We start from the raw sequence: 15,186 nt of genomic DNA on the forward strand, positions 1-15,186 counted from the left end.
TCTTATTCTGTAAATCGCTTTAGACAAAAGCGCCTGCTAAATACCTACCATAATCATAGCCATCTCTATACATACATATGTGCCACAAGCAATGATTGCAGTTTTAAATTCGATTTTAAACAACTTAATAGATATCAGTATGAAAATGATCAAATCACACATGCGGGCGCGCACACGCAGACGCACACACACACACACACACACACTTTCACATATCCATACAAGCAAATTACCAGGATTTTAAATGTGCTATGTTATATATCAGTGTGTTAAAAATCTTCTTGAACACCTTAATAGATAACAGTACAAAAATGATCCAATTAGACACACATTATGCACTTATAGATTCTTCGATACATATATTTACCAGAGCCTCCACATGATATGATTTCTTCATTACTGTCTTGCTTGTTGAGACTATTGCCTAGTCTGCATTTGTAGCTGTCCTTTTCCCCACGCTTCGGTGGCTTTAGAGGGTTAGTCTTGTCTGGTAATTCTTTATTGTTGTGGACCCATGAGAATTTGATGTCCTTAGGGAAGCTCTTAGGCTCACAGCGGAGGGTTGCCACACCTGATGATGAACATTCCACCTCCAACTTTGGGACTGGGGCTTTGGCTAGAGCAGATCCATTCACACATTATTTGGGTTTTGTCATTAAGAAGATCATAACAATGGAAAGTTCATGTGTAAAATGTGACAACTTTATAGACAATTAGTCACTGTTGTGCCATTTTGATTAGGTTGTACTTACACAAGACACAGAGTATCACAGAGTGAGTTTTAATTGATTGTCCATTGTTGTTATAATGTTCAGCTTTGCATTTACCAGCCATTGACTTGGAAATATTTGTCAGAGTAAGGGAGCCTTGCTTGTCCACATTTGCAGTTGGATTAACAATTCCCTTCCTCCGTTTATAAGTGAGTTTGTCATTACATTTCCAGACCAGCATATCTCCATCTTGTTGAGGTGAATTCAATGTAATGGTATAAGATGCCCCCTCCAATGCACATGGAAGCTCTATGTACTCTGTGAGAGAAGGAAAAATCATAAGATCAGTGACAGAAAATACACAGTAATTTTAATTTGATGAATCACATTAAAATGTATACTTTTTGACCAATTCATGATAAGGGAAATGGACAAGTGCATACCTTGCGAATTCACTAAATTGACTGACAAGTTCAGTCACTATATAGACACATAATTTAAACCGATTAATCAAAATTGTATAGCTCATTACCAAGACCATGTTTAAGCAGTGAACTGTTATGCTGTTTGTGGTTTTGTGTTAGTTTCTGGCATTTTATATAAATGTTTTCTGTGGGATCTCAGATAACAGTATTTTGACACAGATTAAGTTAGTACTGGTCTACAAATTACATGAGCATGATTTGGCTTGATGTGTCAATGTTTAATGTAATTTAATTAAACTCTCAAGCAGGTTAAAGGTATATTCAAATTACTTTGTATACAGTAGCCTACTAAAACACATTAACACAAGAAATTAATCAAACCACACAAAGCCTAAATTAGTGAATCGTTAAAACTGAAATCTAAACAAATCATTACTCACCTTGGTTTGCATTTAAACCAAGAATATAAAGACACAAAAACCCCAACAAAAAAGCAATTTGGAACTTCATCTTCTCACGTCCTTTAGAAGCGCAAGTGGTTAGCTGAGAGAGATAGTTTCCTGTGTGTGAGTGTGTATGCTTGCAAGTGTATGTGTGTGTGGGTGTGTGCATGCTGGTGTATGGGTGAGTGTGAATGTGTGACTGCCTTTGAGTGGTAATGGCTCAAATAAAGAGGAAATTAATCTGTCAGTATGATCAGTGATAGACGGTCATCTTTAGGTCTGCAATCTGTCTGTAAACTCCAGAAGAACAAACATATTCATTTCCCACCCACCTTAATTTACTGTACTGCGACCTGCTTTTTCCAAACCACAGCATACCATCTTGATTTTGACGTTTTTGCCCAAGCCCACTATATAGATGGCTTCTTAAAAACACTGGTCAGCTAAATTTGATCTATGTGGTGGTGGTTACTTAACAAAATGACCATGTTTAAAGCTCGGCATACTTAAGAATGGAAAAAAACTACAGCAAAGCAATATTTGCATGTTTCACTGAATATATGAGAATTCGCCACATGGCTAAAATGCCTCAGAGATGGGCATAAAGTAAGTGAGTTTGTGTTTCATTAAATAGGCAGAAGCAATCTGGAGTGTGTATGAGTTGCCGCCACCAATCATTGAGTTACTACTGACACCTAGTGACGCTCTGACAGGTGTGGAACAGCTGAAACTGATGTACCGCATTTGTCTCAATCTTCTACTCCCCCACTTTTGAAACTTTTGCGTATGCTTGTTTGGCATGCGTGTGTGTGTGTGCGAGGCGCACAGAAGCCTACTGGCGCTGCAAAGGAGAATAGATTTGTAGCACTAGCCAAAAAATGTGTAGCATTGTTATAAAACCTTTAAAATATCTAAAAAATCACAAGTAGGGCAGTTCATCACAGTTCATCCATTCCAACTGGACTGATGAAAGGTCATGTACACCTGTAGGCTACATTGTATTTGGGAAAAGCAGAAGGTATTAGCAAGATGTTTTAATTTTATTTATTTATTTATTAATTAATAAACAAACGATCCCTGTCAGTTCCATGCACACAACATAAATTGTCACTAAACTATGCTGGCGACCCACATAAAATCTCCTTTAGGAACCAATGGCTTACAGAATCAAGCAGACTTAAGCTGCCACCTCATGGCGAAAAGTTTTAATACATTTCACGCAGCTGCGTGAATCACAGAAAACACGAATGAAGTGGCTACTTCTAAATGGGACCCCCAGTACAGTAGCTGAAGGTCTGTGACTAAAGCAGCCATAATGAAAGTGTTATCATTGTTTGGATACTTTACACACACATGCTTTTTAATCGCATTGACTACAACTACCAAGCTGGAATCAAAGCGATTCCCCTCTCACACCCACACGCACTTCAAACAAACACACAGGCGTCTCAGTCTCACGCATGTATAACCATAGGCAAAACTGTATCTGCGTATCGGACCGGTGTAACGTTGGTAAATCATCCATCGCACAGAATGATTTTTGTAGCATGTGCAACAAATATGTGTACAGCCCTGCCCTTATGCCCTGGATACATCTCTCAAAGTGCGCTCTAAAATATTTGGTTAAATGGAGATGTAGATCATCACAGGAGCGTTAATAAATCTACATTGCTGCGAGTTGACACATTTCACTTTGACGAATTTACTGTATGTAGTCAATTACGTCGTCTCAGCTAGTTACTTTACTTTGAGCCATGCTTTTCCTTACTTGAAACTAGTAAGGGGATTATGCCAAAAACCTCCCTTCCTACCAACCGGTGAATCCATCAAACTTCATGTCAAACTACAGCACGTTCATTGCTTTATCATGCAACAACAAATGTGTAGTCTACCTCTCCGGAGGTTTTGTTTTTGGTGAATTTTGTCTGTTTGTTTGTCTTGACATAATTTTCTACTATCTTAGATTTTAGTTTCATATTGCAAGTAACGCTTAACATGACCAATAGCAGGGCTACAAATTGTGGTTATTGTAGTGTCGATAGCATATTGCGAGTAGTTGTGAACCATATAGGAACTTTAATTGTAGCCTATAACCAAATTAAAATAAATGCGAATTTATGTCAGTTTGACTAGCGACCCACAGTTGGATAAGCAGGTTCCCCCGAGCAGTCTGCATAGCTAAACACTGAGGGCTTCTCTGTCTGCTGTCTGCTTTTGCTCAAAGGTCCAGGCGGTCCACTAGCCTGATGTAGTCATACTCAATTCTAGTCAGAATATGAGTCTGATACTGCTCCATTGAGACGTAATATGGGGCGTGTTTCAACCGATACAGGGAGGGAATGCCTCTGCACTCAATTGGATAGACCTAACCAATCAGAGCAACAAAATAGCTTACCGTGAGGTGTAGGAAGAGAACACACGAACCATCCTTCTTCTCCTATATCCCCTCCGTTTTTAAAAATAATTCTGTTGAACAGTGATATGCTATAAACATGTTAAACAGCTGGGAAAGGCTGTCGCAAATCCCTCGAACAGGTGGTCAATCAGAGATTTCAAACGAACGAGGGAACATGTCGCAATGCAACAGCGCTGTTTTCCCTTGATGAAAGTGAAACCACGAGTTTTCCCACATCTCAACTTTGGCCAAAGTTTTCCGAAATAATCGTTTTCAGTGATACAACCTCATTAAATAATATGAATTTTCCATATGGGGTCTTAAAAGCCATGTATCCTTCTAGCCACAGCGTTTTTGTTTCAAACATAAGCCTAATCTAAGCGTGCTCAGATGACGTGATAGACCAGGCGCTGTTGCTCACCTGTCCATCATCGTAAAGCCTGATTTGATTGGTCCGCCCGATATAGGGCGAGCATACTTCCACCACAATGGAGCAATGCCAGACCAAACTTCCCGACCTCAAATGTTGTGGGTAGGACAAAGTTCGGAATGGCACCCAGGCTAGCGGCCCACAACAAATAGCTCAAAACACTTTTCATTTGTTAGCCTACTTACAGTAATAAATGTATCTTTATTAGTGGCAACATTATAGTATGCAGTCCGAGGGATACATTTCCATAAAACGTTGTTAGACTTAGCCTATAGGCTAGGATACATAATCACATATTTGGAGATGATTTGAAGTGGGCTCATATGCTTCCATAACGTATTGATGTAAAAAAGAGAAAATGTGGTAAGGCCAGCCTATATAGCATTTCTGATATCTCACAGATGTGGGGCTGTTAAGCTCTTAAAATAAGGACGATCTTGCTTTTTATGAAAGAAGCATGAAACTTTCAGGGTTTGTTCTTGATGACCTAAGCTTTAATTTTAAATCTGGAGGCATTCTCAGTTTGACCTCTGTAATATGTTGTGACACTACAGGTGAATGGGGTAAAAAATTAAATAATAGATATCACCATGAAACTTTCTCAGTTGATTACTCATGTTAAGCTAAGAAAAAAATATATTGAAAGTTTTTTATATTTTAATGTTTAAATATGCAAATTAGGCCATATCTCATTAAAAATGTGCTAATTTGTATACATTTAAAAAAAACAAAATCAGATTGTCTGATAAAGTCAGGCTCAAAATATTTTTTCATTTTGTTGTCATATGAGATGGGAAAAGAATTACTGAGGGGTTTATGGACATCTACTTCTATTATCCTGTAATTCATCTGTACCTCTGTGATATGAAATTTCTTGGCCCGAAATTAGAAATGGGTGTATCTTAGGATCTAAATGTGATAGAAATGTAAACTAAATATGTTTTTCCATGTTTCTGGGCATGAGGAACTCATCTATAGAAATTGATAGATAGAGGTCAACATCATTAAGTGCAGTGAAGATCACTGGCAAAACATCTACTTCTGTTATCCTGTATATATATAGCAGGGTATTCGGGGGGGGGGGGGGGGGACCGATTTCCCCTTCCTTCGTTTCTGAAAATAATTCTGTTCACAACAATGATAAAAACAGCAGGGGAAGGGTGACATGAACACTTCGAGCAAACAGGTGGCCAATCAGAGATTCGAAACAAACGAGAGACCAACATGTCACAATGCAAAAACGCCGGTTTCCCTATTTACATGCAACTGCGAAACTGGAGTTTTACAAATCGTGTTTGTGGTTTTCGTGTAAATGAGAGGCCAAACCACGTTGAAATATCTGCGTTTTCCCTTTGTGTAAACAGGATCTTATTTTCCCACGGCACTTGGGAACCTAAAAGGTTGTGTGCTGCTCTCTCTCTCACTTTCTCCTTTGACTGTCCAACAGTACAAAGCGATAAACAGCAGACTGAGTTCTTCAATTGCGCCATTGAATCTTTTCTTGAAGTCCATTTAAAAATCATTTGCTGGCCCCAGCCATGGTGCGGCTGGCTGGGGCACCTGCACCGTACGCCGGCGACCCGCGTTCGATTCCCGCCCCGTGGTCCTTTCCGGATCCCACCCTGACTCTCTCTCCCACTCGCTTCCTGTCATTCTCTACTGTCCTGCAAATTAAAGGCATAAAAGGCCAAAAAAATATACAAAAAAAAAAAAAATTGCTAACCTCAGAAGAAATGTGGATTGCCTTTGGAACTAAAAGCCATTTCTGCTATATAGGCATTCACAATGTGGTTACTGCACTGGGTCCTTCCACTGGTTCTGCACTGCTAGCATTTCATGCTTTCACTGGCTGTGAACATCTGCATTCTGTGGCCGTGGTAAAAAGACTGCCTGGGATACATGGCGTGTATACCCGGAAGTTACAGAGGCTTTCCATGAATTGTTGCATATGCCACAAGAGTTGAGTGATCTTTCCTTGTCTCAACTAGAATGTTTTGTGGTGCTGATCTATGACAGAACAAGTGCATGCTTAGAGGTCAATGAGGCAAGGAAACAACTTTTTATCCAGAGGTCAAGATCCCTGGAAAACATCCCCCCTACACAAGCTGCTTTGAGGCAACACATCAAAAGAGCAATGCACCAGGCTAACATATGGAACCTTGCCTTGGTTCCTACTACCCACAGTTACCAAGTCCTTCAGACTGGGGATGGATTGATACAGATGCAGGCTGGCAGCCATGTTGGACAACACTCCCTGAGGCATCACAGGCATGCTATGAGCTTGTGCACTGTGGTTGTAAAACGAGTTGTACCGGGCACTGTAAATGCAAAAAGGCAGCATTAATGTGAGAGTGCTATCAATGCTATAGATGAGTTCCTCATGCCCAGAAACCTAGAAAAACATATTTAGTTTACATTTCTATCACATTTAGATCCTAAGATACACCCATTTCTAATTTCGGGCCTAAAAATGGCATATCACAGGATAATAGAAGTAGATGTCCATAAACCCCTCAGTAATTCTTTTCCCATCTCATATGACAACAAAATGAAAAAAATATTTTGAGTCTGGCTTTATCAGACAATCTGATTTAGTTTTTTTAAAATGTATGCAAATTAGCACATTTTTAATGAGATAAGGCCTAATTTGCATATTTAAACATTAAAATATAAAAAACTTTCAATATATTTTTGTCTTAGCTTAACATGAGTAATCAACTGAGAAAGTTTCATGGTGATATCTATTATTTAATGTTTTTACCCCATTCACCTGTAGTGTCACAACATATTACAGAGGTCAAACTGAGAATGCCTCCAGATTTAAAATTAAAGCTTAGGTCATCAAGAACAAACCCTAAAAGTTTCATGCTTCTTTCATAAAAAGCAAGATCGTTGAGCTTAACAGCCCCACTATATGGGACAGTTCACAGAAGGAAGTAGACTCATTTTAATTAACATCATTTTCAGATAGATCACAGACTTAAAAAGCAAATTCCATGTATCGGTGTTGAATTAATCCCATGTAAGCTATATCGTTTTGCCAGCGTTTCTCCCGTGTGCACCATTGTGAGCATAACATCCTCGTTCTTCTGACAGTCGATCTCTTCAACCCACGTGGGGTGGGGTGCACTACCTCCTGACTCTATGATTGGTTAGTGAACTTAGATTATTGATTGGCTAGCCAAACCTGAGCATCGCCATTGGCTATTCAAAAGGGAGTGCCAGAATCGTCTCAAAAGTACTTGTGTACTTGAAGAAAATACTTGTGCGAGCAGCAGAGATTCGTAATGGCAGAATAGCTTCGTAATTGAAAGACAGCAACTGTGGAAGGTTTAGTACCTGTGGAATATATTTGTAAGTGAAGGACATATGAGTAATACTTAAAATCGTTCGTGTTATTTTTTTGTTAAATCACAAATCATTTATACAGTTATAAATCCTGATACACACACACAATACATATGAGACGCTTCTCATCCCTAAGGTGGTGCAAAAGTATGTGCACTTGCAGAAATGATTTGTAACTGTAGGACAACTTTTTGTGCATAGAATATTGATTTGTAATTGTAGAATATTTTTGTAATGGTAAAATATTTTTTACTGTAGGATGATTTGTAGCTGTAAAACCGATCCGTACCCGTAGAATAGATTTGTAAGATTTTCTACAGTTTCAAAACGTGATACACACGTACAAAACATTTGAGTCTAATATTCTTCCATAGGCTTCCCCCCCGGCATTGCACTGTGCCTACTTCAGAGGGAACTGCTCACACCTACTTGAAAATGTTTGAACTTTTTAGATAGCTGAGACTCTGTAGTTTCTTAGGAAATCTTCAGAATTAATGTGCGATGTATTAGCACAGAGGTACAGAGGCTAGAATATTGTTATTCGGGTTACAAACATCTTTGAACTGACCACATTTCGGCCCTCTAAGTCACTTAAGAAACACAACTGAAGCCTAGCTAGCACCAGGTCTTGTGAAGCTGTGTGTAAAAGTAGATCAATATAAAAGAAAAGATGAATAGATTACACAATTATTTGTAAAGGTATGTCCATGCATTTGGTAAAGTGCCCAATGGACATACCTATGAAGCCCTTACACTGATCAAAGACAATCAACACTGTTCTGCTCATCTCTATTATATACTTCAATTGTACAATTACAATATTGTTATTAATATATACCATTGCACTGAACTGCCTTGCGCTATATTTATATTTAAATCTTAAATCTCAGACTTTACTCATATTGCACTGTTCCTTCCCTCTCTTAAAATGTTATTGTACATTTTTATTTTGCATATTGTATTGATTCTTTGATATGGAAACCAAGTTAATTATTTTGGGAATAATTCCAGCCCAAAGTTGAATACCATGTAGAAATGTGCTGCAATTTCAAAACTCGGGAATTACTCGGGAACGGCTTAGGCTACTGTACAGAAGAATGTTTCATATCTTCGTGTTCGGTATAAGGTCTGCTGTTTATTCCGATATGGTTTGCCACGCATTGAGTGAAGCGTTCGTGAGATATACCACCGGCCGAGAGTAATGGGTGGAGATGGACAAAGTGCTGTGTGCAGAATGGAAATATGATGAAATTCCATGTATGTTCAACGATAATTTTTTCGCGAATCGTTTATCACAGCACGCTAATATAATTTGAAAGCTCTGATTCCTGTGACATCTGTGTAATGTATGAGATATGTACTCCGTGAGTAATTCAACAGAGAATAGTAAAACAGAGGATTTAAATTTGGACGCATATTATTACTAATGGGGGGGGGGGGGGGGGGCTTTTGATCTTAGGGTGGCGTAAGCCCCCCCCCCCCCGAAAAAAATAGGCCTAACGACATCCCTGATGCACATACAGTGGACCTACACATTCAAATATGCATAAAAGCAAATTACTAAAGATTTAAAGTAAACTATGCTTAGATTCTTTTGTTTTTGTATTTACCAGAGACTTCACATGATACGGTTTCTTCTTTACTGTCTTTCATGTCGCGACCATTACTAAATCTACATTTGTAGCGATCCCTTGGCCCACCACGTTTCTGAGGTTTTAGAGGGTTAGACGTCTCATTTTTCATCTCAATGTCGTCGTGGAACCATGTCAATGTGATGCCCTCAGGAAAGCTCTTCGGACCACACTGGAGGGTTGCCACACCTGATGAACATTCCACCTCCAACTTTGGGTCTGGAGTCCTGGCTAGAACAGATGAATTCACACATTATTTGGGTTTTATCATTAAAAACAAGACTGGATAGTTCATGTGTAAGTGTGACAACTTTAGACAATTGGCAACTGTTGTGCCATTTTGATTAGGTTGTACTTACACAAGACGCAGAGTCTCAGAGTATATTTTAAGTGATTTCCCATTATTATCATGATGTTCAGCTTTGAATGTACAATCCATTGACTTGGAAATATGTTTCAGAGTAAGGGAGCCTTGGTCATCCACATTTGCATTTGCAGTTGTATTAAATTTTCCCTCCCTCCGTTTATAAATTAGTTCGTCATTACATTTCCAGGACAGCGTATCTTCAACTTTTCTGGGTGAATTCAATGTAATGGTATAGGATTCCCTTTCCAATTTCCAGATTTTACATGGAGTCTCTGTGTTGACAAAAGGAAAATAATGAGATCAGTGACAGAAAATACACAATAATTTAATTTGATGAATCACATTAAAATGTATACTTTTTGACCAATTCATGATGGGGGAAATGGACAAGTGTATTCCTTGTGAGTTCAATAAATTGTCTGACAAGTTTAGTCACTATATAGACACATCATTTAAACTGATGAATCAAAATGGTATAGCTCATTACCAAGACCATGTTTATGCAGTGAACTGTTAGGCTGTTTGCGGTTTTATGTTACTTTCTGGCATTTTATATAAATGTTTTCTGTGGGACCTCAGATAACAGTATCCTGACACAGATTAAGTTAGTACTGGTCTACAAATTACAGGTGTCAATGTTTAATGTAATTTAATTAAACTCTCAAACAGGTTAAAGGGATATTCAAATTACTTTGTATACAGTGGCCTGAAATATAGTTATTTCATACAGATTCAAATCATTACTCACCTTGGGATGCATTTAAACCAAGAATATAAAGACACAAAAACCCCAAAGCAATTTGGAACTTCATCTTCTCACGTCCCTTAGAAGTGCAAATGTCACGTTAGCTGAGAGAGATAGTTTCCTGTGTGTGAGTGTGTTTGCAAGTGTGTGTGTGTGTGTGTGGGTGTATGCATGCTGGTGTATGGATGAGTGTACATGTGCGAGTGTGTATGTGTGAGTGCCTTTGAGTAGTAATGGTTCAAATAAAGAGGAAATGAATCTGTCAGTATGATCAGTGATAATCAGAACACAAAAAATACCCCCCGGTCATCTTTAGGTTATCGGTCTGCAATCTGTCTGTAAACTCCAGAAGAACAAACATATGAATCTCCCACCCACCTTAATTTGCTGTCCTGCGACCTGCTAAACCATATCATACCATCTTGATTTTGATGTTTCTGCCCAAACCCACTATATAGAAGGCTTCTTAAAAACACTGGTCAGCTAAATTTGATCTACAGTACAGGCCATAAGTTTGGACACATTTACATTGCAGATTATCACTGAAGGCATCAAAACTATGAATGAAAGTTATTTGGCCCACAGATGAATATTTGTCAAGTTATGGCTTGCTGAATATGGTATTAAATAATAAAAAAGCAACTTTGAAGAAACTAGAATATAAGACATGTTTTCAGTTATTTCACACTTTTTTGTTAAGTACATAATTCCACATGTGTTCATTAATAGTTTTGATGAATCTACAATGTAAATAGTCATGAAAATAAAGGAAACACATTGAATGAGAAGGTGTGTCCAAACGTTTGGCCTGTAGGCTACTGTATATGGTGGTGGTTACTTAACAAAATTACCATGTTTAAAGCTTGGCATGCTTAAGAATGGAAAAAACTACAGCAAAGCAATATTTGCATGTTTCACTGAATATATAAGAATTCGCCACATGGCTAAAATGCCACAGAGATGGACATAAAGTAAGTGAGTTTGTGTTTCATTAAATAGGCAGAAGCAATCTGGAGTATGTATGAGTTGCTCCACCAATCTTTGAGTTACTAATGACACTGATGCTCTGACAAGTGTGGAACGACTGAAGTAAATCTGTTATTGACTAACATCATCATTTTATTACTACTACATGCATGGGCGGATTATGAAATTTCGGGCCCCTGGGCCCAGATGTAATAAGGGCCCCCCACTTATTGTTGTATATGTGGGAGGGGGGGTTTGGGGGTCCTCCCCCAGAATTTTTGTAATTTGTTTGATGTGATTTCCTGTATTCTGGTGCATTTTGGGGATGGCCAATACTAAATTCAATCAGATTCATAGCCTACATCCTGATTTGTTGATATTGAGGCAATGAATCCATGCAAAGGTTTGGGCTTCAGGGCCCCCTGACCCCTTGGGCCCCTGGGCCTGGTAGGCCGTGCAGTAATCCATCCCTGACTACATGTCTACTACATCATTATGACCGCCGCTAGCGAAGTGGTCATATTCACCTTATTCCGCACGCAAACATGGGGGGGGGGGGGGCGCTAGCTTTGCCCACATTGTCTCCGAACTTCCGATTGAGCAGTACATCCATTGCATACATTGAGATAACAGAGCTCTATCGAGATGACTGGCATCATATGTTATGGATCATCCTAAAGTTAGGAACGTTTATTTAGGATTTTGGTGACTTAAGACATTTCTGTTATACACCTTTCCAATCTGAAGTTGGGAAAACACTGACTTTGGAGCGGCTGTTCTGTAATGACTTTCTAAACTAGTTACCATAGTTACCAAACAGATAAGGATTTGTGAGTTTCTCCATACGATACAGCGACCACTGCCACATCGTCTACCCACTCCGTAGGGCTGAATAGCCTTGGGTAGCGAAGTACAATATTGCAGTCTAACCTCCTGATGGCATTTGTCGTTTTCCTCCCAAGTTAGCCTCTCTATCCTCTTCTGCCGTATTATCCCAATGAAGCTAACTAGACGTAGCTAGCCGACCGGAAGTTTAAAGACAACGTGGAATTTAAAAAAATGGGCGGGGCTGAATAAGGTGAATAGGGATTGTCAACGTTTTTTTTCTTTTCTTTTCCCGTCATCTACTTCCTGAATTTTTGGTCAACGATACCCGGGACAAGAAAACACCTGGGCACATGAAATTTGGTGGGTATGTAGCCCCACTAGACTTTTATGGAAACATTTTGTTTGATCCCCGGGGGCCACTCCCCCCTCGCGCTGGGCCCCCCGAAACCCAAAAAATGCAGTTTTTCCTAAATAACTACCTGAACCGTGGCACTGAGGATGAAGAATTTTTTATGGTATGTTGGTCTCAAGGGCCCACATCAACCTAGCCCATAATCACTCATTTGTGATTTGCACCCCCCCCCCCAGTTAAGATGTTCAGAACTGCACCAAATGTTATGTGTATGATTAACCCGGCATTCTCTGGGGGTATGCCAAGTTTCATAGAATTTCATCCATGGGGGGGGGGGGGGGGGGTCTAAAAAAATTAAGCTATATGTACATTTAGTGACTGTACACTCATTGGCCTGTAGATGGTGGGGTTGAGCGAAGGGTTGCAGGAAGAGATTATTGTCTCACATGCACTCTTTCTCGCAAACACACATACATACATCAACACACACGCACACATCCACACACACATGCACTCACATCCACAGGTACAGACACACCGCATCCACATACACACACAAACACACGCACACACACAAACACACATTTTTTAAAAATGGCTGCCATAAAACTTTAATATCTTGGCTTCTAAATAAGCTAAAATGTTGATTTTAACTGCTAAACCCTCATTTTTAAGGTCAGGGAATCCAATGGTGCTAGTTACAAAGCTACAAGACTTTACCACATTAAGCATCAAGTACTGCCAGGCTGTGGGAGGGTGGGGTTGTGCATGTGCTAATATAGCATGCAAACACTGTGGCAGTAAAACAGTAGGCTAGTGGACAGTACGTACACAAACATGGAGAAGGTGAAGAGACAGACAGACTATGCAGATAAGTCTATCTCTCCTGTACCCTTAAGTGAAGCATTGAACAGTTCAATGGCTCTGGGGACAAATGACTTCCTCAATCTGTCAGTTGTGCATGACAGTGAGCGAAGTCTCCAGCTGATCAGGCTCTTCTGCTTTGTAATAATGTTGTGTAGATAAGTAGATGACATTCATGCGGAGTAGATGACATTCATTGTCCAAGATGTTGATCAGTTTGTTCAGGGTCCCTTTGTCTGATATTGAAGTGATGCACTCCAGTTCGGCTCCCACGACAGCACCAGCTTTCCTTACCAGCCTATCTAGTCGCCCAGCATCCTTCTTCTTTGTGCTTTCTCCCCAGCATACCACAGCATAGAAGAGGACGCTGGCAACAACAGACTGGTAAAACATCCTGAGGAGCTTACTGCAGACATTGAAGGACCGCAGCCTCCTCAGGAAGTACAGCCTGCTCTGCCCTTTCTTGTAGAGTGCTTCAGTATTGGCTGACCAGTCCAGTTTATTGTCCAGGTGTAAGCCCAGATACTTGTAGGTGTTTACCACCTCCACATTGACCCCATCAATGGAGACTGGTAGAGTGGGCTTTGACCTGCGGAAATCCACCACCATCTCTTGGTCTTTGAAGTGTTGAGTTGAAGATGGTTGAGTTTGCACCATTGCATAAGTCCTCCACCAGGCTCCTGTACTCCTCCTCTTGCTTGTCCCTGATACACCCCACAATTGCAATATCATCAAAGAACTTCTGCATGTGGCATGACTCAGTGTTGTAGCAGAAGTCAGATGTGTACAGGGTGAACAGGACTGGCGAGAGCACAGTTCCCTGTGTAGCTCCGGTGCTGCTGATTACAGTGTCAGAGAGACAGTTCTTTAGTCTGACGAACTGTGGCCGCTTGGTAAGGTAATCTGTAATCCAGGATACCAGGTGAGCGTCCACACCCATCTGCAAGAGCTTGTCTCTCGGTCTGAGGGGTTGGATGGTGTTAAAAGCACTTGAGAAATCAAAGAACATGATTCTCACAGCACTTTTCCCCTTGTCTAGGTGAGAATGTGTCCTGTGTAGGAGATATGTGATGGCGTCGTCCACGCCCACTTTCTCCTGGTATGCAAACTGTAGCGGGTCTAGTGCATGGCGTACCTGGGGCGACAAGACCAGTCGCTCCATTGTCTTCATCACGTGTTGTTAGAGCGACTTTTTAGAGCAAGATTTACACTTGCATTAAACCAACTCAAGGATGGCCTATTGGGGCTGGGAGGACCTCTGTGGTCACTGGTTTGAGCATGCCATCCGAGTGTTTGAAGTATCCATTTTGTAGAGGATCCAGCTGTGGATTCTGCAGAGCAATGGCTGCCTGTGCCCATACCCCCGTGTCCTTTTTGCAGAAGAAGCACTCTTTCTTAACCAGTAGATTTGTATGTAAGTAAGTAAGTAAATTTAATTTATAAAGCACATTTAAAACAGTTTCCACTGACCAAAGTGCTGCACAGAGGATATGGCTAAAAAATAAAAAAAATAAAAAAATAAAAGCAAATCAGAACAAGCAAAATATAAAAGGCAAGCACAGAGAGAAGCAAGACAAATACAGAAATACAGACAAATAGACAGCTCTAAACAAATAAATAGCAACAGTACAGAAGACACTTGAATATGAAGAAGAGAGGAGAGAGATGGACAGCTAGGAAGC

The 15,186-nt window shown here is 40.0% G+C and overlaps 1 protein-coding gene and 1 long non-coding RNA gene across 2 annotated transcripts in view; one reads left to right on the forward strand and one right to left on the reverse strand.

The window, feature by feature from the left end:
• LOC121699061 overlaps window positions 1-15,186 on the reverse strand; it is an 86,526-nt gene that overhangs the window by 4,333 nt on the left and 67,007 nt on the right. The window contains exons 11-13 of the mRNA XM_042081669.1: window positions 9,358-9,613; window positions 7,763-7,769; window positions 496-503 (exon numbers count right to left, since the gene is read on the reverse strand). Of these exons, the coding sequence (XP_041937603.1) occupies window positions 496-503; window positions 7,763-7,769; window positions 9,358-9,613 (271 nt within the window). The remainder of the gene's footprint in view (window positions 1-495; window positions 504-7,762; window positions 7,770-9,357; window positions 9,614-15,186) is intronic.
• Window positions 226-9,416, forward strand: LOC121699064. The gene is made up of 3 exons (XR_006026939.1): window positions 226-246; window positions 3,809-3,811; window positions 9,326-9,416. It is a non-coding gene; the product is annotated as an uncharacterized LOC121699064 (long non-coding RNA).

Source organism: Alosa sapidissima, chromosome 23 (genome assembly GCF_018492685.1).
Source record: "Alosa sapidissima isolate fAloSap1 chromosome 23, fAloSap1.pri, whole genome shotgun sequence".
Taxonomy (NCBI): Eukaryota; Metazoa; Chordata; class Actinopteri; order Clupeiformes; family Clupeidae; genus Alosa; species Alosa sapidissima.